This window comes from Coenobita brevimanus, chromosome 10 (assembly GCF_032717465.1).
Source record: "Coenobita brevimanus isolate Jiangsu-jjx chromosome 10, ASM3271746v2, whole genome shotgun sequence".
Lineage (NCBI taxonomy): Eukaryota > Metazoa > Arthropoda > Malacostraca > Decapoda > Coenobitidae > Coenobita > Coenobita brevimanus.
In genome coordinates, this window is record NC_136963.1 from 5,916,812 (window position 1) to 5,941,577 (window position 24,766).

Below are 24,766 nucleotides of genomic sequence, written 5' to 3' on the forward strand. Positions count from 1 at the left end.
TATATGAAAGTAAGATCACTAGAACATGATTTTAGAATTCAGGGTCCATCTAGCAGTGTACCTACCACAGCTGGGCACCACAGACGAAATTTCACTTCCACAACCACAAACCCGCAAACATCTTAAAATTTACGGTTCCACAAATGCAAACACAAACCATCAATGCCTCTCAGTACCACGACATCAACTTCATTTTATTCTGGTTGCCACTAGAGGATTAATATTAAGTGTAGGATATTTTTTCATAATCAAGGGGTTAAAGATTGTCTCCAGTTACTCATCCACTACAATTATATCTTTATTTACTCCTCTGACTAACAATAGGTGATTTTATGAAGTTTGGAAATTGTCTGTAGTAATGAATGGGATATATAAAATTATATTTATGTATAAGACAGGGTGGAAGTGAAGTTAGCAGGGGAGTGAAAGATAAAAATGGTAGATTACTAGTGGAGAAGGGAGAGAAAGTGAGCAGATGGAGAGAACACTTTAAGGAATTGTTGAACATAGAGGATGGAAGTAATGCAAGTATAAGTGGCTGGGGAATGGCTGGGAGAAGGAGGGAGGTGAGAAGACAGGAAGAAATCAGTAGGATAGAAGTTGTGGAAGCAATGAAGAAAGTTAAATTGGGGAAAGCCCCAGGAATTGATGGAGTGTGTGGTGAAATGCTGAAGCATGGGGGAGAGATAGTAGTAGTAGAATGGATGTGGAAGATGTGCAGATTGGCCTGGGAGGAAGGTAGAGTCCCAGAGGATTGGAAGTCAGGTATAATTATTCCCTTGTACAAAGGAAAAGGGGAAAAAGAAGTGTGTGGTAATCATAGGGGCATTTGTCTTCTTAGTATAATAGGAAAAGTGTATGGTAGGATACTTATTGACAGAGTTAGAGAAAGAACAGAGGAATTAGTTGGAGAAGAACAGGGAGGCTTTAGGAAGGGAAGATGTTGTGTAGATCAGATATTCATTCTTAGATCTTTAGTGGAAAAGTTTCTAGGGAAGGAAAAGAAGTTGTATGTGGCTTTCATGGATTTGGAGAAAGCATATGACAGGGTGGATAGACAAGGATTGTGGAAAGTGTTAAGAATATATGGAGTAGATGGGAAGTTGTTGAATGCTGTGAAGAGTATGTATGATGGTGCTAAGGCTGCAGTGTGTGTGGATAGTGAACTGAGTGAATTTTTCTCTTTGAAAGTTGGGTTGAAACAGGGATGTGTCATGTCTCCATGGTTGTTCAATCTGTACATGGATGGGGTAATAAAAGAGGTACAAGGTAGGGTAGTGGATGTTGGAGTGGCCCTGGTGAGAGAGGATAGTGTTTGGAAACTCCCTGTACTGTTGTTTGCAGATGATACTGTGTTGTTGAGTGAAGACGAAGGGGAGCTGCAAGGCTTGGTGGATGAGTTTGGGAGAGTGTGTAAGAAACGGAATCTAAAGGTGAATGTAGGGAAGAGTAAAGTGATGGTCTTTGAGAGAGGTGAAGTCAGTGAATGTACAACGAGGTTGGATGGTGAGGAATTGGAAAATGTGAGTACGTTTAAGTACTTGGGTAGTGTGATGAGTAAGGATGGAGGTTTGGAGGGTGAAGTGCCTGAAAGGGTACAACAAGGAAGAAAGATTGCTGGTTCCTTGAACGCAGTGATAAGAAACAGGGAAGTGAGCATGGAAGTGAAAAAGTTACTACATGACAGTATTGTGATACCAACTCTAACGTATGGAAGTGAAGCTTGGACGTTGTTGGAAGGACACAAGTCAAGAGTGAGAGCAGTGGAAATGAGTTATTTAAGAGGAGCCTGTGGAGTCACATGGAGAGACAGGCTGACGAATGAGGATATAAAGGAGCGTTGTGGTGTGGATGTGGATGTGATAGGAAGCGTTATGAGGAACACACTGAGGTGGTTTGGCCATGTGGAGAGGATGGAGGGTGAAAGACTGACGAAGAGAGTGTATGTGAGTGAGGTGGAGGAGGGAAGAGGGAGGGGGAGGCCGAGGATGAGATGGAGGGATGGGGTGGAGAGGTATATGAGAGAGGGGTGTGTGAGTTGGGAGCAGGGCAGTGAAATGGCGGGGGACAGGGCGACTTGGAGGCGATTTGTTTGTGGCCACCCCAAACGGGATTGAGGCATCTGGCAATAGATAGATAGATAGATGTTTATAGTAAAACTCAAATATATACACTAACACCCCAAATCAGCATGGGTTACTTTCCAAACCCCCTCACTACATTTTGAAAGTTGCTTATTCTTGACGCCTTCCTGAAAGTTGCGTTTACTGGTAATTACGTAGCCTGTGAACCACTGACACCGTGATGCCTTACCCATAAATAACCGTTGCCGTTAAATCTGTTTCCCTGGTGTTTTTAGCTGTACGGCTGTGACAACTCTGCTTTGATTCGTCAGGGTAATGGCGGAAGGGACTGTCCTAAGTGTTTACCTAACCTAGCTTAACTTTACCTATTAATATAACCTAACGTAACCTAACCTAACCTAACTTAACTGTACCTAATAATTTAACCTAACCTAATCTAGCTTAACTTTACTTATTAATTTAACCAAACCTAACCTAACCTTCTTTAAATGTACCTCGTAATTTAACCAAGCCTATCCTAACCTACAGTTTGGAAATTGGGAAACAAAAACCATCTCTGAGTATGTAGAGTAAATTTCTTTCATTGCGCCGTAAACAAACAATCGTAGGTACGCCCCAACAGCTTAACCCCTCAGTGGCCGTGAGTTCAGAAATTTGTGTGCACCCCTGGCCGGCCCTGGAACGATTTTTTTAAGTTATCTAATCTGTCTATCTATCTATGGCCAGACACCTCAGTCCCATTTGGGGTGGCCACAAACAAATCACCTCCACGTCGCCCTGTCCCCCGCCATTTCACTGCCCTGCTCCCAACTCACACCCCCCTCTCTCATATACCTCCCCACCCCATCCCTCCATCTCATCCTCGGCCTTCCCCTCCCTCTCTAAGTTCTCTAATCAATTTATTTTTTTTACAAATATGGGATAAAGAGAATCATCTGGTGCCCCTAGCAATGTGTTATTCAGCTTCCTAACCCCATCCTGTGATTTGCAGAAGAATGACTAAAGTTACGATGCATGTGCTGTAATGGTGAAAACACGTGATAGGTGATGGCCTGACTGCGTAGGATGGTAGCGTAGAGTCGTGTAAACATACCAGCGACCTTCATTCCCTTCCCATATTTACTCACAGTTTTTTATAGCTCACACTAACTCGATGTGATAGGAAGCGTTATGAGGAACACACTGAGGTGGTTTGGCCATGTGGAGAGGATGGAGAGTGAGAGACTGATGAGGAGAGTGTATGTGAGTGGGGGGGAGAGGGAGGGGGAGGCTGAGGATGTGATGGAGGGACGGGGTGGAGAGGTATATGAGAGAGGGGGGTGTGAGCTGGGAGCAGGGCAGTGAAATGGCGGGGGACAGGGCGACTTGGAGGCGATTTGTTTGTGGCCACCCTGTATGGGATTGAGGCGTCTGGCAAGAGATAGATAGAGACTAACTCGACATCACTGACACTGGTACTGTAAAGGGCTGTTCAATTCATTCATTCATTCATTGCCAGACGCCACGTATCCCAAACGGGGTGGCCAAGGGCTTAGAGTTAATTGTTTTACAGGGAGGGGCACTAATCCTCCACCAACCCCACTTGACACGTAGGGAGAAAATGCCAGGGGTTATTAAGGGGTTAATGGAGTACATGAGTATTTCCATGAGTACTTTCTCTGTCACATATACACAACAATGAACAAAAGAATGAGCGCTAAATGGATGTTTAACTTTCAGCAAAAAGGCCGTACCAGTTCAGTTCATATTCCTTCAGTTTATTTTTCTGACCTTTCTTTGGGGTGGGCGAGAACCTAGTAATCAGGGAAGGCATTAACCTTTCAGCAGTCATGGGGTTCATTAGTATTTTAGATATTATTAGTATATTAGGCTGTTTTTACTGCCAAACAAGAGGTAAATGCTTCACTATTGCAGATAAATGATTTAGATTATTACACTTCACAGCTCACACTTGACAAGTTGACACACCAGTCCACCTCTGACCTCTGTTCCTCGACTCAGACCTCCTCAGTCACAGTCAGACTCCAACGACTGAGACAACTCCATCTTGAGCAGGTCCATGTTCCTCTTCATAAAAACAAAATGCTCAAAGTTCTCAGAGGTCAGGCTGGTGTATGGGCAGGTTTGCTTTTGTGGAAGTACTTCTGCAAATGGAAAACTGCAGATTTGCATGAAATTTGTTCTATCTATCTATCTATCTATAGCCCGACGCCCTAATCCCGCAAAGGGTGGCCGCAGACAAAACACCTCCAAGTCACTCTGTCACCCACCATTTGACTCCCCTCCCCCCAACTCACCCCCCCCTCCCTCATATACCTCTCAACTCCATCCCTCCACCTCATCCTCGGTCTACCCCTCCCTCTCCCTCCCTCCACCTCACCTACATACACCCGCTTAGTCAGTCTTTCATTCTCCATTCTCTCCACATGTCCAAACCACCTCAGTTACAGACACAAATCTCCAAATGAAAGCGCACTTCCCACAGTTGCAGAATTTCCAGTTTGCAGAAGTGCCCAGATCTGGTAATGACCCTGCATGTGGCGCAAAACTCAGCCTCTTCTGTATGGCCTATTTCGATGATGTATTTGGCCATGTGGAGAGGATGGAGGGTGAAAGACTGACGAAGAGAGTGTATGTGAGTGGGGTGGAGGGGGGAAGAGGGAGGGGGAGGCCAAGGATGAGATGGAGGGATGGAGAGTGAGAGACTGACGAGGAGTGTATGTGAGCGAGGTGGAGGGGAGTAGAGGGAAGGGGAGGCCAAGGATGAGATGGAGGGATGGAGAGTGAGAGACTGACAAGGAGAGTGTATGTGAGTGAAGTAGAGGGAGGGAGAGGCCACGAATGAGATGGAGGGATGGAGTGGAGAGGTATATGGGAAAGGGGGGTGTGAGTTAGAAGCAGGCAGTGAAATGGCGGGGGACAGGGCGACATGGAGGCGATTTGTTTGTGGCCACCCCGAACAGGATTGAGGCGTCTGGCAATAGATAGATAGATAACGTTACTTATATGATCTATCTATTGCCAGACGCCTTAATCCTGTAAGGGGTGGCCACAAACAAATTGCCTCCATGTCACCCTGTCCCCTGCCATTTCACTGCCCTCCCCCCAGCTCACACCCCCCTCTCTCATATACAGGTATATCCCAATGTACAATACCTGTAAATGCAATACCCCGGCTTAACAATAGGGGTAGAAATACAACCATACCCCACCTAACGATGGCCAGACCCCAGTATAACGACGGATTTTGTTTTGTTTTTACCAATATTGATGATATTTGGGACTAAAATTGTGTGTTTAGGTTGATTTATAAACTGTTTTTAGACTTAGATTAATGTGTTTTAGCCATAGGTGGGGTGAACATTGTCATTTTTGTGTTTAGGTTGATTTATAAACTGTTTTTAGACTTAGATTAATGTGTTTTAGCCATAGGTGGGGTGAACATTGTCATTTTTGTGTTTAGGTTGATTTATAAACTGTTTTTAGACTTAGATTAATGTGTTTTAGCCATAGGTGGGGTGAACATTGTCATTTTTGTGTTTAGGTTGATTTATAAACTGTTTTTAGACTTAGATTAATGTGTTTTAGCCATAGGTGGGGTGAACATTGTCATTTTTGTGTTTAGGTTGATTTATAAACTGTTTTTAGACTTAGATTAATGTGTTTTAGCCATAGGTGGGGTGAACATTGTCATTTTTGTGTTTAGGTTGATTTATAAACTGTTTTTAGACTTAGATTAATGTGTTTTAGCCATAGGTGGGGTGAACATTGTCATTTTTGTGTTTAGGTTGATTTATAAACTGTTTTTAGACTTAGATTAATGTGTTTTAGCCATAGGTGGGGTGAACATTGTCATTTTTGTGTTTAGGTTGATTTATAAACTGTTTTTAGACTTAGATTAATGTGTTTTAGCCATAGGTGGGGTGAACATTGTCATTTTTGTGTTTAGGTTGATTTATAAACTGTTTTTAGACTTAGATTAATGTGTTTTAGCCATAGGTGGGGTGAACATTGTCATTTTTGTGTTTAGGTTGATTTATAAACTGTTTTTAGACTTAGATTAATGTGTTTTAGCCATAGGTGGGGTGAACATTGTCATTTTTGTGTTTAGGTTGATTTATAAACTGTTTTTAGACTTAGATTAATGTGTTTTAGCCATAGGTGGGGTGAACATTGTCATTTTTGTGTTTAGGTTGATTTATAAACTGTTTTTAGACTTAGATTAATGTGTTTTAGCCATAGGTGGGGTGAACATTGTCATTTTTGTGTTTAGGTTGATTTATAAACTGTTTTTAGACTTAGATTAATGTGTTTTAGCCATAGGTGGGGTGAACATTGTCATTTTTGTGTTTATGTTTATTTATAAACTGTTTTTAGACTTAGATTAATGTGTTTTAGCCATAGGTGGGGTGAACATTGTCATTTTTGTGTTTAGGTTGATTTATAAACTGTTTTTAGACTTAGATTAATGTGTTTTAGCCATAGGTGGGGTGAACATTGTCATTTTTGTGTTTAGGTTGATTTATAAACTGTTTTTAGACTTAGATTAATGTGTTTTAGCCATAGGTGGGGTGAACATTGTCATTTTTGTGTTTAGGTTGATTTATAAACTGTTTTTAGACTTAGATTAATGTGTTTTAGCCATAGGTGGGGTGAACATTGTCATTTTTGTGTTTAGGTTGATTTATAAACTGTTTTTAGACTTAGATTAATGTGTTTTAGCCATAGGTGGGGTGAACATTGTCATTTTTGTTTTTAGGTTGATTTATAAACTGTTTTTAGACTTAGATTAATGTGTTTTAGCCATAGGTGGGGTGAACATTGTCATTTTTGTGTTTAGGTTGATTTATAAACTGTTTTTAGACTTAGATTAATGTGTTTTAGCCATAGGTGGGGTGAACATTGTCATTTTTGTGTTTAGGTTGATTTATAAACTGTTTTTAGACTTAGATTAATGTGTTTTAGCCATAGGTGGGGTGAACATTGTCATTTTTGTGTTTAGGTTGATTTATAAACTGTTTTTAGACTTAGATTAATGTGTTTTAGCCATAGGTGGGGTGAACATTGTCATTTTTGTGTTTAGGTTGATTTATAAACTGTTTTTAGACTTAGATTAATGTGTTTTAGCCATAGGTGGGGTGAACATTGTCATTTTTGTGTTTAGGTTGATTTATAAACTGTTTTTAGACTTAGATTAATGTGTTTTAGCCATAGGTGGGGTGAACATTGTCATTTTTGTGTTTAGGTTGATTTATAAACTGTTTTTAGACTTAGATTAATGTGTTTTAGCCATAGGTGGGGTGAACATTGTCATTTTTGTGTTTAGGTTGATTTATAAACTGTTTTTAGACTTAGATTAATGTGTTTTAGCCATAGGTGGGGTGAACATTGTCATTTTTGTGTTTAGGTTGATTTATAAACTGTTTTTAGACTTAGATTAATGTGTTTTAGCCATAGGTGGGGTGAACATTGTCATTTTTGTGTTTAGGTTGATTTATAAACTGTTTTTAGACTTAGATTAATGTGTTTTAGCCATAGGTGGGGTGAACATTGTCATTTTTGTGTTTAGGTTGATTTATAAACTGTTTTTAGACTTAGATTAATGTGTTTTAGCCATAGGTGGGGTGAACATTGTCATTTTTGTGTTTAGGTTGATTTATAAACTGTTTTTAGACTTAGATTAATGTGTTTTAGCCATAGGTGGGGTGAACATTGTCATTTTTGTGTTTAGGTTGATTTATAAACTGTTTTTAGACTTAGATTAATGTGTTTTAGCCATAGGTGGGGTGAACATTGTCATTTTTGTGTTTAGGTTGATTTATAAACTGTTTTTAGACTTAGATTAATGTGTTTTAGCCATAGGTGGGGTGAACATTGTCATTTTTGTGTTTAGGTTGATTTATAAACTGTTTTTAGACTTAGATTAATGTGTTTTAGCCATAGGTGGGGTGAACATTGTCATTTTGGGGTACAGTTTACTAAGCTTGATTTTTCCCAGACTTATATTTGATGATTTTCAGATTTTATTTGTTGGTTTTAGTGAGTTATTTACAGGTGTTAGGCTTAGGTTAGCTTCCTTGACAGCTGTTAGGCCATTTAGATTGGCTTTACACTTGTCTTTGGACTCATTTGGGTGCGTTTAGGACTTACATTGGCTTTACACTTGTTTTTGGACTCATTTGGGTGGGTTCAGGACTTGGGTGGGGGGAAACCCAAGGCTGGTAAACGCATCCCTTTACTTTACATGTTAAACCTGCCCCGATATACCACACCCCGCCTGACGATGGGGCTTTAACCAATTACGTCGTTTAACTGGGGTATGCCTGTGCCTCTCCACTCCATCTCTCCACCGCATACTCAGCTATCTTGTAGTGTAATGAGAAGTGATCTGTCTGTCTTTCTATGGTATCTGTCTATCTATCTCTGTCTGTCTATCCATGTATTTATCTATATTCTATCTGTATGTCAATCTGTCTTTCTATCTGTCTGTTTATCTATCTATCTGTCTGTCTATTTATCTATCTATACTGTCTGTCTGTCTATCTATCTGTATGTCAATCTTTATTTCTATCTGTCTGTTTATCTATCTGTCTGTCTGTCTGTCTATCTATCTATCTATCTATTCTGTCTGTCTATCTATCTGTATGTCAATCTGTCTATTTATCTATCTATCTGTATGTCAATCTGTCTATTTATCTATCTATCTGTCTGTCTGTGTCTATCTATCTATTTATCTATCTCTTCTGACTATCTGTATGTCAGTCTGTCTTTCTATGTTTATCTATCTATCTGTCTCTGTCTATCTCTATTTATCCATCTAATCTGTCTATCTGTCTTTCTATCTATCTTTATCTGTCTATCTGTCTGTCTATCTATCTATTTGTATCCATCCATCCTCCCTCCCTCCTTCCTTCCATCCTTCCTTCCTTCCTTCCTTCCTTCCATCCTCCCTCCCTCCCTTCCTTTCTTCCTTCCTTCCTTCCCTTCCTTCCTTCCTTCCTTCCTTCCTCCCTTCCTTCCCTTCTTTCTTTCCTTTCTTCCAACCATCCTCCCTCCCTCCCTCCCTCCCTCCCTTCCTTCCTTCCTTCCTTCCTTCCTTCCCTCCCTCCTTCCTTCCCTCCTTCCTTCCTTCCTTCCTTCCTTCCTTCTTTCCTCCTTCCTTATGTCTGTTCATCCATCCATCCTTCCCTCTTTCCTTTCCTTCCTCACCTTCCTCCCTGCCAGTCTATCTATCTATCTATCTATCTATCAGTAAGAAGTGATGTGTGTCTTTATCGTCAGGTGCGGGATGCAAGGAGTGCCCAGGTAGCGAAGGTGGTGCCAACGCCAAACAACGGAAGTGCTGAGTTGGTACCCCTGCATCACACGGTAAGTTATATGGTGTACGTGTGTGTGTGTGTGTGTGTGTGTGTGTGTGTGTGTGTGTGTGTGTGTGAGGGGGAGGCCAAGGATGAGATGGGGGATGGTTTGGAGAGGTGTGTGAGAGAGGGGTGTGTGAGCTGGAGGGATGGAGAGTGAGAGACTAATGAGGAGAGTGTATATGAGTGGGAGGGAGGGGTAGGCTGAGGATGAGATGGGGGATGGTTTGGAGAGGTGTGTGAGCTGGGGGTGTGAAGAGTGAGAGACTAATGAGGAGAGTGTATAAGAGTGGGAGGGAGGGGTAGGCTGAGGATGAGATGGGGGATGGTTTGGAGAGGTGTGTGAGAGAAGGGGGTGTGAAGAGTGAGAGACTAATGAGGAGAGTGTATGTCAGGGAGATGGAAGGGGAGAGGGAGGGGAAGGCTGAGGATGAGATGGAGAGGTGTATGAGAGAGTTGGGTGTGAGCTGGAGGGATGGAGAGTGAGAGACTAATGAGGAGAGTGTATGTGAATGAGGTGGAGGGGGAGAGAGGGAGGGGGAGGCTGAGGATGAGATGGAGGGATGGTTTGGAGAGGTGTATGAGAGTGGGGGGTGTGAGCTGGAGGGATGCAGAGTGAGAGACTAATGAGGAGAGTGTATGTGAGTGAGGTGGAGGGGGAGGCCAAGGATGATATGAAAGGATGGAATGGAGAGGTACTGGTATATGAGAGAGCGAGGTGTGAGCTGGGGGCATGGAGAGTGAGAAACTAACAAGGAGAGTGTACAGTGCACCCTCACACAATGGGAGTTTATGGGCAGCAGAAACCCATGCATTGTACGATTTTGCATTGTGCGAACCAAAGAACGTATGAGAGAACTGGTATGTGGTGGACCGGGCAGGCAGGGCTGGTGTTGGTGCCCCTCCAGCCTACTGTACCCTGCTGATACTTTGTCTAACAGTACTTGTAGCTGGACTAACCAATAAAACAACAAACACAACACCGTGTACCTTTATTTAAGTGACTTGTGGCCTTGTTAAGAAGGGAGGGGGTGGTATCCCAGGCTCAGGGCATATGCTCTTGCCCTGTGGGGTGGGGCGCCCCGCTGTCACTGTCACTGTCCCTGCTGAGGTGTCCTGGAGGTGCCATAAAGCCTTGAAAGTTGACAGCTGAGACCTTGGTGAACAGGTGGGTACTGCCATGATGCTAACTCACACCACAGGATGAAAAGAAGAGCAAGTGTTCTCGTGGCAATATGGAGAAGTGTCTGTTTACCCAGGAATGTCAATAGACGGTATGCAGATAGCTGATCAGCCGTCTACCTTCGTGTGACGTACTGGCGTTGTCCAGCCCGACACTCGTAGAAATGGAGGGAAGTCCATTTTTGCCTGGGAATAATACAGCTGATTCACACATTGCAAAGTTCAGTTCGCACATTTCACATTCAGTTAAGCATTTTCTGGGTTGACCTCACATTGTACTTGATTCGCACTGTATTGCCATACTCTGCATAAAGCTCCCTAACACCTTTTCCTAAGTGATTTATTTTGTTTATTACACCTTACTGTCCTCTTCTGTGTTACATAAATCCTTCCAATATCACCATACTCTGCATAAAGCTCCCTAACACCTTTTCCTAAGTGATTTATTTTGTTTATTACACCTTACTGTCCTCTTCTGTGTTACATAAATCCTTCCAATATCACCATACTCTGCATAAAGCTCCCTAACACCTTTTCCTAAGTGATTTATTTTGTTTATTACACCTTACTGTCCTCTTCTGTGTTACATAAATCCTTCCAATATCACCATACTCTGCATAAAGCTCCCTAACACCTTTTCCTAAGTGATTTATTTTGTTTATTACACCTTACTGTCCTCTTCTGTGTTACATAAATCCATCCAGTATCACCATACTCTGCATAAAGCTCCCTAACACCTTTTCCTAAGTGATTTATTTTGTTTATTACACCTTACTGTCCTCTTCTGTGTTACATAAATCCTTCCAATATCACCATACTCTGCATAAAGCTCCCTAACACCTTTTCCTAAGTGATTTATTTTGTTTATTACACCTTACTGTCCTCTTCTGTGTTACATAAATCCTTCCAATATCACCATACTCTGCATAAAGCTCCCTAACACCTTTTCCTAAGTGATTTATTTTGTTTATTACACCTTACTGTCCTCTTCTGTGTTACATAAATCCTTCCAATATCACCATACTCTGCATAAAGCTCCCTAACACCTTTTCCTAAGTGATTTATTTTGTTTATTACACCTTACTGTCCTCTTCTGTGTTACATAAATCCATCCAATATCACCATACTCTGCATAAAGCTCCCTAACACCTTTTCCTAAGTGATTTATTTTGTTTATTACACCTTACTGTCCTCTTCTGTGTTACATAAATCCTTCCAATATCACCATACTCTGCATAAAGCTCCCTAACACCTTTTCCTAAGTGATTTATTTTGTTTATTACACCTTACTGTCCTCTTCTGTGTTACATAAATCCTTCCAATATCACCATACTCTGCATAAAGCTCCCTAACACCTTTTCCTAAGTGATTTATTTTGTTTATTACACCTTACTGTCCTCTTCTGTGTTACATAAATCCTTCCAATATCACCATACTCTGCATAAAGCTCCCTAACACCTTTTCCTAAGTGATTTATTTTGTTTATTACACCTTACTGTCCTCTTCTGTGTTACATAAATCCTTCCAATATCACCATACTCTGCATAAAGCTCCCTAACACCTTTTCCTAAGTGATTTATTTTGTTTATTACACCTTACTGTCCTCTTCTGTGTTACATAAATCCTTCCAATATCACCATACTCTGCATAAAGCTCCCTAACACCTTTTCCTAAGTGATTTATTTTGTTTATTACACCTTACTGTCCTCTTCTGTGTTACATAAATCCTTCCAATATCACCATACTCTGCATAAAGCTCCCTAACACCTTTTCCTAAGTGATTTATTTTGTTTATTACACCTTACTGTCCTCTTCTGTGTTACATAAATCCTTCCAATATCACCATACTCTGCATAAAGCTCCCTAACACCTCACTCACATACTCTCCTAGTTAGTCTCTCCATCCTCTCCACATGGCCAAACCACCTCAGTGTATTTCTCCTAACACTACCCCATGCATTTAAAATTTCGAATGTCCTAATCAGTTTTCACGAATTACAGACAGACATAGATGGATCGACAACAACGCACTTCACCTTCCAGAAGACGAAGTACGTTTACGACCACGAAGAACGCAAGCAGTTCTCGGCCCTCTCGTACCCCATAGACCTGCCGCTCAGTCACTATGCTGAGTGGAGGGGGTACCAGGATGAGGAGCAGTTGGATAGGGCACTGCAGAAGTATGGAAAGAACGAGTGAGTCTTTATCTATTTGTCTATCTATCTGTCTGTCTGTCTGTCTCTCTGTCTGTCCATCCTTCCTTCCCTCTCACCTTTCCTTCCTTCCTTACTTTTCTCCCTGTCAGTCAGTCTATCTTTCTGTCTATCTATATATCTGTCCATCCATTCATCCTTCCTTCCTTCCTTCCTTACCTTCCTTGCCTTTCTCTCTGTCAGTCTATCTATCTATTTGTCTGTCTATCTGTCTGTCTCTCTCTGTCTATCTGTCTATCCATTCATCCTTCCTTCCTTCCTTCCTTCCCTTCCATCCTTCCTGCCTTCCTTGCTTCTTATGTCTGTTCATCCATCCTTCCTTCCTTCCTTGCTTGCACTTTCTCTCTCAGTCTGTCTATCTATCTGTCTATCTCTCTGTCTGTCCATCCATTCATCCTTCCTTCCTTCCTTCCTTCCTTCCTTCCTTCCTTCCCTTCCATCCTTCCTGCCTTGCTTCTTATGTCTGTCCATCCATTCATCCTTCCTTCCTTCCTTCCTTCCTTACCTTTCTTACTTTCCTCCCTGTCAGTCTGTCTATCTGTCTATCTATCTATCTGTCTATGTATCTGTCTATATATCTATCTATCCTCAACCACTACGTCGAATGGAGGGGGTACCAGGATGAAGAGCGTTGGATAGGGCACTACAGAAGTATGGAAAGAATGAGTGAGTGTTTATCTTTCTGTCTGTCTATCTGTTTATCTGTCTGTCTGCCTATCTATCTATTCATCCTTCCTTCCTTGCTTCCTTCCTTCCATCCTTCCTTCCTTCCTTTCATCCATCCATCCATCCATCCATCCTTCCTTCCTTCCTTTCTTCCTTCCTTCCCTGCTTGTTATGTCTGTTCATCCATCCTTCCTTCCTTTCCTTCCTCACCTTCCTCCCTCTCAGTCTATCTATCTGTTTATCTATCTGTCTGCCTGTCTATCCATCCTTCACTTTCTTGCAATTCTTCCTTCCTTCCTGTCTGTCCTTCTTTCCTTCCTTCTTTTCTTTCCTCCATCTCTGTTCTTCCTTCCTTCCCTCCTGCCTTCCTTCCCTCCTTCCTTCCCTCCTTCCTTCCTTCCATCCTTCCCTTCCTACCCATCCATCCATCCATCCATCTATCTGCTTGTCAGTCTTTCAGTATCTGTCTATCTATCTATCTATCTGTCTATCTATTTATCTATCTGTCTGTCTATCTATCTATCTATCTGTCTATCTATCTATCTGTCCATCTATCTATCTGTCCATCTATCTATCTGTCCATCTATCTATCTATCTATCTGTCTATATGTATCTATCTGTCTATCTATCTGTCTGTCTGTCTATCTATCTGTCTATCTATCTATCTGTCTATCTTGCCCAATAGCCTACTTCACTGACAAGGAACTCGGTAATAAGGGACTGAACAGAGCTGCTGCCAGAGATCAAGCAATGTGGAGAGCTGCCAGTAGGTGACCAGGGCATGTAAGTATATTTGAACCTTATGTGAACGAACAGACTAATGAAAATCGCTTGGGTTATGGAGGTGTGTTGGGGAGGGGGGGGTTAACCAGTATCCTAACACCTTCTCTTTAGCTGTTTATTTTTGCCTTTATCTTAGTTTATTCCTCATATATATTTACATCTGTGTTCTCGATATAACCACAGAGGCAGCATACCCCCTCAAATACGCGTCTTATCACCCTATCCGCTGCTACTCGTCCATGTTAAAAAAATATCCGGTAGAGAGTTGGAATGAGAGACTGACAAGGAGAGTGTATGCGAGTGAGGTGGAGGGAAGGAGAGGGAGGGGGAGGCCAAGGATGAGATGGAGGAATGAAGTGGAGAGGTATATGAGAGAGGGGGGTGTGAATTGGGGATATGGACAGTGAGAGACTGATGAGGAGAGTGTATGTGAGTGAGGCCAAGGATGAGATGGAGGGATGGAGAGTGAGAGACTGTCGAGGAGAGTGTATGTGAGTGAGGTGGAGGGGGGAGAGAGGGAGGGGGAGGCCAAGGATGAGATGGAGGGATGGAGTGGAGAGGTATATGAGAGAGGGGGGGGTGAGTTGGGAGCAGGGCAGTGAAATGGCAGGGGGACAGGGTGACATGGAGGCGATTTGTTTGTGGCCACCTCATAGTCAGTCTCTCACTCTCCATCCCCCCAGCTCACACCCCCCTCTCTCATATACCTCTCCACCCCATCCCTCCATCTCATCCTTGGCCTCCCCCTCCCTCTCCCCCCTCCACCTCACTCACATACACTCTCCTCATCAGTCTCTCACTCTCCATCCCTCCATCTCATCCTCGGCCTCTCCCTCCACCTCACTCACATACACTCTCCTCGTCAGTCTCTCACTCTCCATCCCTCCATCTCATCCTCGGCCTCCCCCTCCCTCTCTTCCCCTCCACCTCACTCACATACACTCTCCTCATCAGTCTCTCACTCTCCATCCTCTCCACTCCATCCCTCCATCTCATCCTTGGCCTCCCCCTCCCTCTCCCCCCTCCACCTCACTCACATACACTCTCCTCATCAGTCTCTCACTCTCCATCCCTCCATCTCATCCTCGGCCTCCCCCTCCCTCTCCCCCCCTCCACCTCACTCACATACACTCTCCTCATCAGTCTCTCACTCTCCATCCCTCCATCTCATCCTCGGCCTCCCCCTCCCTCCCCCCCTCCACCTCACTCACATACACTCTCCTCATCAGTCTCTCACTCTCCATCCCTCCATCTCATCCTCGGCCTCCCCCTCCCTCTCCCCCTCCACCTCACTCACATACACTCTCCTCATCAGTCTCTCACTCTCCATCCCTCCATCTCATCCTCGGTCTCCCCCTCCCTCTCCCCATTTTCAATCATTTATTTACACATCAAATATATTTTTTTATTTCTCAGAGTCATTATGGACGTTCCTGATTTCATGGAGTTGTTCCGTGAGAGAGCCACTGCGCCCTTCTTCGTGTTCCAGGTAGGCAGTATTGACACTCTCAGGTAGCGTGTGAGTGATTATGTGTTGCTGTGAAGGGAGGAGGCAGCACTACATCAGGTGAGTGGATGGTGGTGAAGGAAGAAAGTAGGCAGCACTACATCAGGTGAGTGGATGGTGGTGAGAAATAGAGGTGAAGGAAGTAGATAGCACTACATCAGGTGAGTGGATGGTGGTGAGAAATAGAGGTGAAGGAAGAAAGTAGGCAGCACTACATAAGGTGAGTGGATGGTGGTGAGAAATAGAGGTGAAGGAAGAAAGTAGGCAGCACTACATCAGGTGAGTGGATGGTGGTGAGAAATAGAGGTGAAGGAAGAAGTAGGCAGCACTACATAAGGTGAGTGGATGGTGGTGAGAAATAGAGGTGAAGGAAGAAGTAGGCAGCACTACATCAAGTGAGTGGATGATGGTGAGAAATAGGAAGAGAGGAGGACAGGCACAGAAAAAGAATGATACAGGCTAAGGAAGAAGTAGGCAGCACTACATCAAGTGAGTGGATGATGGTGAGAAATAGAGGTGAAGGAAGAAAGTAGGCAGCACTACATAAGGTGAGTGGATGGTGGTGAGAAATAGAGGTGAAGGAAGAAGTAGGCAGCACTACATCAGGTGAGTGGATGGTGGTGAGAAATAGGAAAAGAGGAGGACAGCCACAGAATGGATAAAGGTGAAGGACGAAGTAGGCAGCACTACATCAGGTAAGTGGATGGTGGTGAGAAATAGAGGTGCAGGAACAAAGTAGGCAGCACTACATCAGGTGACTGGATGGTGGTGAGAAATAGAGGTGAAGGAAGAAAGTAGGCAGCACTACATCAGGTAAGTGGATGGTGGTGAGAAATACACAGAAAAAGAATGATAAAGGCTAAGGAAGAAGTAGGCAGCACTACATCAAGTGAGTGGATGATGGTGAGAAATAGCAAGAGAGGAGGACAGGCACAGAATTAGTGGATGGTGGTGAGAATGATAAAGGCTAAGGAAGAAGTGGGCAGCACTACATCAAGTGAGTGGATGATGGTGAGAAATAGGAAGAGAGGAGGACAGGCACAGAAAAAGAATGATACAGGCTAAGGAAGAAGTAGGCAGCACTACATCAAGTGAGTGGATGATGGTGAGAAATAGGAAGAGAGGAGGACAGGCACAGAAAAAGAATGATAAAGGCTAAGGAAGAAGTAGGCAGCACTACATCAAGTGAGTGGATGATGGTGAGAAATAGGAAGAGAGGAGGACAGGCATAGAAAAAGAATGATAAAGGCTAAGGAAGAAGTGGGCAGCACTACATCAAGTGAGTGGATGATGGTGAGAAATAGGAAGAGAGGAGGACAGGCACAGAAAAAGAATGATACAGGCTAAGGAAGAAGTAGGCAGCACTACATCAAGTGAGTGGATGATGGTGAGAAATAGGAAGAGAGGAGGACAGGCACAGAAAAAGAATGATAAAGGCTAAGGAAGAAGTAGGCAGCACTACATCAAGTGAGTGGATGATGGTGAGAAATAGCAAGAGAGGAGGACAGGCACAGAAAAAGAATGATAAAGGCTAAGGAAGAAGTAGGCAGCACTACATCAGGTGAGTGGATGGTAATAAATAGTTTGAAAATATGTGTAACATAATATCAAGTAATTGTTATATTTTAGTGGCCTAGTCTCTCTCTCTCTCTCACTCTTTGTGTCTCTTTCTCTCTCTCTCTCTCTCTCTCTCTCTCTCTCTCTTTCTCTTTTACTCTCTCTCTCTCTCTTTTACTCTATCTTTGTGTCTTTTACTCTCTCTCTCTCTCTCTCTCTCTCTCTCTCTCTCTCTTTCTGTCTCTTTTACTCTCTCTCTCTCTCTCTTTTACTCTATCTTTGTGTCTTTTACTCTCTCTCTCTCTCTCTCTCTCGCTTTCTGTCTCTTTTACTCTCTCTCTCTCTCTCTTTTACTCTATCTTTGTGTCTTTTACTCTCTCTCTCTCTCTCTCTCTCTCTCTGTCTCTTTTACTCTCTCTCTCTCTCTTTTACTCTATCTTTGTGTCTTTTACTCTCTCTCTCTCTCTCTTACATGTATTGCACTAGTAACCAAGGAGATTTGTGTCATTCCAGGTGCTGTGTGTGGGGCTGTGGTGCTTGGACGAATTCTGGTACTATCTCTCTCTCTCTCTCACATATATTGGACTAGTAACCAAGGAGATCCGTGTTGTTCCAGGTGCTGTGTGTGGGGCTGTGGTGCCTGGACGAATTCTGGTACTATCTCTCTCTCTCTTTTACCCTCTGTGTGTTTGTCTCTCTCTCTTTCTGTCTCTTTTACTCTCTCTCTCTCTCTCTCTCTCTCACATGTATTGGACCAGTAACCAAGGAGATCCGTGTCTTTCAGGTGCTGTGTGTGGGGCTGTGGTGCCTGGACGAATACTGGTACTACTCTGTGTTTACGTTGGTGATGCTGGTGGTGTTCGAAGCGACCCTAGTGCAACAGCAACTACGCAACATGGCCGAGATTAGGAAGATGACGGCAAAACCCTATACCATACAGGTGGGTTTGGGGTGTGGGGGTAGGGGGAGGAAGGTGTGTGTGTGTGGGTGTGTGTGGGTGTGATGTGGGGGAGGGGGAGGGAGGTCTGTGTGTGTGGGAGGTGTGGGGGAGGTTGTGTGTATGTATGATGTGGGGAGGGGGAGGAAGGTTTGTGTGTGTGTGGGTGGGTGGGTGGGTGGGTGGGTTGGAGGGGGAGGTGTGGGGGAGGTTGTGTGTGTGTGTGATGTGGGGAGGGGGAGGAAGGTTTGTGTGTGTGTGTGTGTGTGTGTGTGTGTGGGTGGGTTGGAGGGGGAGGTGTGGGGGAGGATGTGTGTGTGTACAGTATGATGTGGGGGAGGTCTGTGGGTGTGTGTGTATGGGTGGGTGGGGGAGGTTTGTGTGTGGGTGGGTGCTGTGGGGGAGGGTGGGTGTATGAAGTGGGAGTGGGTGTGGGGGAGGTCTGTGTGTGTGGGTGTGTGTGTTTCTTAAAATCCTAAATGATTTGTTGAAGATAACAGGTGGGGGCACCCATCATCCACTCACTCAGTGTAGAGATGCCATATGGTCCGTACCCAGGAAACCATTAACTATGCTGGGTGGTAACCATATAACCGGGGATTCTGGCAGGGTTAAGTGTCCCCCAGATTCCCCTATCCAAAATCACTTAATCATGGCAGTCGTTTCAGAGAGCCTCGGAGGGCCCAATACCTGTCCAGGGCCCCAACCAAATGGGCAGACTCACGTGGCCATGTGGAATGTGAGAGGTGTGAATAAGGAGAGCAAGAGGGTGGAAGTGGTGAATGTGTTCAAGAGTGCGAGATATGCCGTGATGGCATTGTGTGAAACGAAGATGAAAGGGTGCGAAGTGGAGGGGTGGGAGGGTGTGAAGTGTGTAAGTGGAGGGGTGGGAGGGTGTGAAGTGTGTAAGTGGAGGGGTGGGAGGGTGTGAAGTGTGTAAGTGGAGGGGTGGGAGGGTGTGAAGTGTGTAAGTGGAGGGGTGGGAGGGTGTGAAGTGTGTAAGTGGAGGGGTGGGAGGGTGTGAAGTGTGTAAGATCGGGAATGAATGGGCGAGGAAGATGCAAGGAAGGAGTTGCTTTGTTATGAATGAGGTGTGGCGGAGTGGAATGACAGACTACAAATGTGTCAGCTCGAGGTGTGTGTATGTCAAGATTGAGAAGGTGAAAGTGGCAGTGATTGTAGCGTATGCACCGTGTGAGGACAGGAGTGAGAGAGAGAAAGACAGGTTTTGGGATGAGCTGGGTGAAGTAGTGGGAGAAATGACCAGGAGCTATAAAGTGATTGTGATGGGTGCTGTGAATGGAGGAGTAGGCACTGGTCCTGAGGATGACATAATGGGTTGTTATGGAGTACCAGGACAAAATGATAATGGGAAGCGACTAAAGGATATGTATCAGGAGAGGAGGTTGTGCATTTGTAACTCGTATTTCAAACACAGAGGTGCACATAAATATACATGGTATAGAGGGAACGGGTATGGTATTGAAAGAAGCCTGATTGATTATGTGCTCGTAGAGAGGACGATGATGGGAATGGTTGCTGATACGAGGGCTGTGAGAGGACGATGTGGAGGTCTGTCAGATCATATGATTGTGGTGTGCAGGATCAAGCTGAGAGGAGTGAGGTGGAACAGGAGAGAGAGGAGCAGTCAGGGAGAAAGACTGAAAGTTGAGAAGCTGAGGATCAAAGAAATGGCAGATGAATACAGGACCAAAGTAGAGGACAAGTTAGAATCATCGAACTGGAATGAAATGGATCTGGACAGCCTGTGGAATACATATAGGGATTGCTTAGTTAGGAATGCTGTAGTGGTGTGTGGTGTGGCAAGAGTAACAACAAAGAAGAAAGGTACGGCATGGTGGGATGAGGAGGTTTGAGAGCGGTGGAGGAAAAGAGGAAGAAGTGGCTAAAGTGGTTACAGGATAAGGGTTCAGTTGATATAAGAACTGAATATGTTGAGAGCAAGAAGCAGGTAAAGAGACTAGTGAAGAGGAAAAAGGAGGTAAATGAGGATCTGGGAAGAAAAATGAATGCAAACTACTCTGAACATAGGAAGTTATTCTGGAAAGAGGTGTGGAAATGTAGAAGTGACAGTGGAAAGAAATGTGATGGTGTGAAGGATGCAGGTGGTAGATTATTAACCCATGGGATGAAGTAAGGACCAGATGGAAAGAATATTTGGAAAGCCTGATGAATGGGAATAGAGAGAGCAGAGCGGCTGTAGACATGATTGGTTTTGGGGGTGTGCAGAGAAGGAATGCAGTGCCAGGAGACGTGACACTCACACAGGAATAGAGAGAGCAGAGCGGCTGTAAACATGATTGGTTTGGGGTTGTGCAGAGAAGGAATGCAGTGCCAAGAGACGTGACACTCGCACAGGAATAGAGAGAGCAGAGCGGCTGTAAACATGATTGGTTTGGGGGTGTGCAGAGAAGGAATGCAGTGCCCGGAGACGTGACACTCGCACAGGTGAAGAGTGCTGTGAAGCGGCTGAAAAATGGGAAAGCAGCTGGGGTTGATGAGGTGTATGCAGAGATGCTTAAGTGTAGTGGAGAGAGTGGAATGAAGTGCTTGTTGGAGATATGTAAGAAGGCATGGATGAGTGAAACTGTGCCAGCAGAGTGGAAAAAGGCTGTGATTGTACCCCTGTACAAAAATAAAGGTGAGTGAAGTGAGTGCAAGAATTATCGTGGCATAAGTTTATTAAGTGTGGTAGGGAAGGTATATGGAAGAATTATTATAGAGAAAGTAAGAGAGATATCAGACGTCCTAGTGAGTGATGAACAGGGTGGCTTTAGAAGTGGCAGAGGATGTGTGGACCAAATATTTGCAGTGAGACAGATAGCAGAGAAGGCTTGTGAGAAGAACCATAAGGTGTTTATGGCATTCATGGATCTGGAAAAAGCATATGACAAAGTGGACAGAGAAGGGTTGTGGAAAGTTTTGCGAATGTACAGTGTAGATGGTAAGCTGCTAGGTGCCATCAAGAGTTTTTATGATGGTAGTGAAGCATGTGTAAGGGTTAATGGGCATGTATGGTGTAGATGGTAAGCTGCTGGGTGCCGTCAAGAGTTTTTATGATGGTAGTGAAGCATGTGTAAGGGTTAATGGGCAGGTATGGTGTAGATGGTAAGCTGCTGGGTGCCGTCAAGAGTTTTTATGATGGTAGTGAAGCATGTGTAAGGGTTAATGGGCATGTATGGTGTAGATGGTAAGCTGCTGGGTGCCGTCAAGAGTTTTTATGATGGTAGTGAAGCATGTGTAAGGGTTAATGGGCATGTAAGTGAATGGTTCACGATCGGTGTGGGTGTGCGACAAGGTTGTGTGATGTCCCCATGGTTGTTCAATATATATATGGATGGGGTGATGAGAGAAGTAAAAACACGAGTAATGGAGAGAGGGATGGCGTTGGTAATGAATGGTGAAGGATGGAATATCTCAAATTTGTTGTATGCTGATGATGCAGTACTGCTTGCAAGTACCGGACAAGAACTTGGTAGGCTAGTGCAGAGTTTTGCTGGTGTCTGTGAGTGTCGTGCCTTGAAAGTAAATGTAGAAAAGAGTAAAGTGATGGTTATTGAGAGAGAAGGTGACTCCCAGTGTGATGTTACAGTGAATGGAGAGAGACTGGAATTGGTGAGAGTTCAAATACCTGGGTACAGTGATAGAAAAGAGAGGAAAATGTGCAAAAGAAGTGGAAAGTAGAGTGACACAAGGAAGGAAAGTAGCTGGTGCAATGAAGGCCTTGATAAGAAACAGAGGCTTGAGTGTTGCAGCTGCACGAGGCTTACATGAAGGAGTGTTAGTGCCAACTTTAACATATGGATGTGAGACTATGGTGTGGCATGAAAATGAAAAGTCAAGAGTGAGAGCAGTGGAGATGGGACTGCTGAGGAATGTATGTGGAGTACAGAGGGTGGATAGGATACGAAATAATGTGATTCCTGAAAGATGTGGAGTGAGGAAGTCTGTGGACACCAGAATTGAAGAGAGTGTACTGAGATGGTATGGTCATGTGGAGAGAATGGATAACAATAGATTGGTGAAAACAGGTATGCCTGAGCGAATTTGAAGGAGGGAGGAGGCGAGGTAGGCCAAGGAGAAGGTGGAGGGATATGGTGGATGAGTGTGTGAGGAAGAGAGGTATGGAAGTCGGTGAGGCTAGGGAACTGACAAGAGATCGATCTGGCTGGATGAATGTTGTGAGGAGAAGTGCATGATCAGGGATTTGGCACCCCTTTTTAACGTGGCAGCATCCGGACTGACTCTATCGGATACGTTTATGTGAAGCTACAGAACGTGGTGAATGTTTTTGGCGTATCAGATAGAGCCAGGATTCCGGGGGCTTGAATGATGGGTGAATGGAAGCGTGGCCCATTGACTCTATCGGATACGTTTATGTGAAGCTACAGAACGTGGTTAATGTTTTTGGTGTATCAGATAGAGCCAGGATTCCGGGGGCTTGAATGGTGAGTGAATGGAAGTGTGGCCCATTGGATTGGGCAAACTTGGGCTGTCTGGACATTGCTACTCCTCATCCTGCCCTAGGGTGGGAAAGGAGGTCACAATGATGATGATAATGATGATGATGATGATGATAATGATGATGATGATAATGATAATGATGATGATGATGATGATGATGATAATAACGATAATAACAATAATAATAATAATAATAATACTGCCACAGGTGTATCGTGGTAGGCGGTGGCGGGGGGTGATGTCGGACACGCTGGTTCCCGGTGACATTGTAAGTGTCCCGCGTGCCCTGCCATCCCAGGACACACTCCTGCCCTGCGACCTGGTGCTCCTTAGGGGGTCTTGCGTCCTGGATGAGAGCATGCTGACAGGTGGGAAAGAAAGCTAACTCTAACGATATCTCACTCTCTCACACACACAATCTTTATTCTCTCTCTGTTTTTCATCTTCATTATCCTGTGTCGTGGAGGAGACCATGCTGATAGGTGAGAAAGAAAGCTAACTCTAATGGTATCTCACTTTCACACACTCTGTCTCACTTTCTCTGTTTATCACCTGCATTGTCGGGGTGTAGCTACAGGGGGGCTTGGAGGGGGCACAGGTCCCCCCAGTCATACCCTTGGCCCCCACAGTGGTCCCCCCATTTGAATATTTTCCTCTTTTGTATAATTCTGTACTCTTTAGGGGAAATTATTCATGATTCCATTTCACTTCACTATGGATAAATATCTGTATAGTATTCCATCCATCCATCCTCCAATCCTGTGTTGCCCCATGAGGAGCGTAGGTGCCCGGGGCTTGGCAAATTGGTGCTGACATTTAAGATGGTGTTATGGTTACCACCCAGTGTAATAAATGGTTTCCTGGTGTACAGGAAACCATTTATTCTGGTGTAAAGTCACCCATAGGCAGACGGAAGAGGAAAGAATGAAGGAAAGAAAGAAGAGAAGGAAGGAAGAGAGGAATGGGCAGTACATCAAGTGAGTGGATGGTGAGTGCCTCCACCTACAAAAAGGCATAGTATTGTACTTCTAATTACTTTAACATCATGGTGAGATACTGATTGATATTATTTGACGGGAAAAATTACATACAATATATATTTCCTCAGTCTGCCCTGTAGTGACAGAGGAAATGTTCGTCCATCCATCCATCCATCCATCCATCCATCCTCCAATCCTGTGTTGCCCCATGAGGAGCGTAGGAGGCTGGGGCTAGGCAAGTTGGTGCTGACATTTAAGATGAGAGTGACCAGCCTCACTAATAATAATAATAATAATAATAATAATAATCCATCCCTCCATCATCCAATCCTGTGTTGCCCCATGAGGAGCGTAGGAGGCTGGGGCTAGGCAAGTTGGTGCTGACATTTAAGATGAGAGTGACCAGCCTCACTAATAATAATAATAATAATAATAATAATAATCCATCCCTCCATCATCCAATCCTGTGTTGCCCCATGAGGAGCGTAGGAGGCTGGGGCTAGGCAAGTTGGTGCTGACATTTAAGATGAGAGTGACCAGCCTCACTCATCACAGGATGATGATGAATTATTTCTAGCACCACCACTACTACTACTACTACTACTACTACTACTACTACTACCACTACTACTACCACTACTGCTACTATTACTACTACTACTACTGTTACTACTACTACTACTATTGCTTCTACTGGTACTTGTACCACTACTACTACCATTATTATTATTATTATTATTATTATTATTATTATTTTTACTATTATCATTCCCACCACCACCACCACAACTACCACATTTTTCCAGGTGAGTCAGTACCGCAGATGAAGGAGAGCATCGAATCCTTGACCTCTGACGGTGACCTCTCCCTGGACCTCTCCCAGCACTCCAAGCTGCATGTGCTGTTTGGCGGAACGCGTGTTTTGCAGCACACGGCACCCCCACGCCAACCCATGGGCCTCAGAGGTGTGTAGTGTGGTGTTTGTAGTGTGTGGAGGGAGGGGAAGTGTGCGTG

The 24,766-nt window shown here is 44.1% G+C and overlaps 1 protein-coding gene across 1 annotated transcript in view; it reads left to right on the forward strand.

Annotated features, from left to right (window-relative positions):
• Positions 1-24,766, forward strand: part of LOC145410187 (endoplasmic reticulum transmembrane helix translocase) — a 67,916-nt gene that overhangs the window by 614 nt on the left and 42,536 nt on the right. Inside the window, exons 2-7 of the mRNA XM_080280389.1 lie at positions 9,366-9,452; positions 12,626-12,819; positions 15,703-15,775; positions 18,135-18,290; positions 22,981-23,140; positions 24,559-24,717. Of these exons, the coding sequence (XP_080136515.1) occupies positions 9,366-9,452; positions 12,626-12,819; positions 15,703-15,775; positions 18,135-18,290; positions 22,981-23,140; positions 24,559-24,717 (829 nt within the window). The remainder of the gene's footprint in view (positions 1-9,365; positions 9,453-12,625; positions 12,820-15,702; positions 15,776-18,134; positions 18,291-22,980; positions 23,141-24,558; positions 24,718-24,766) is intronic.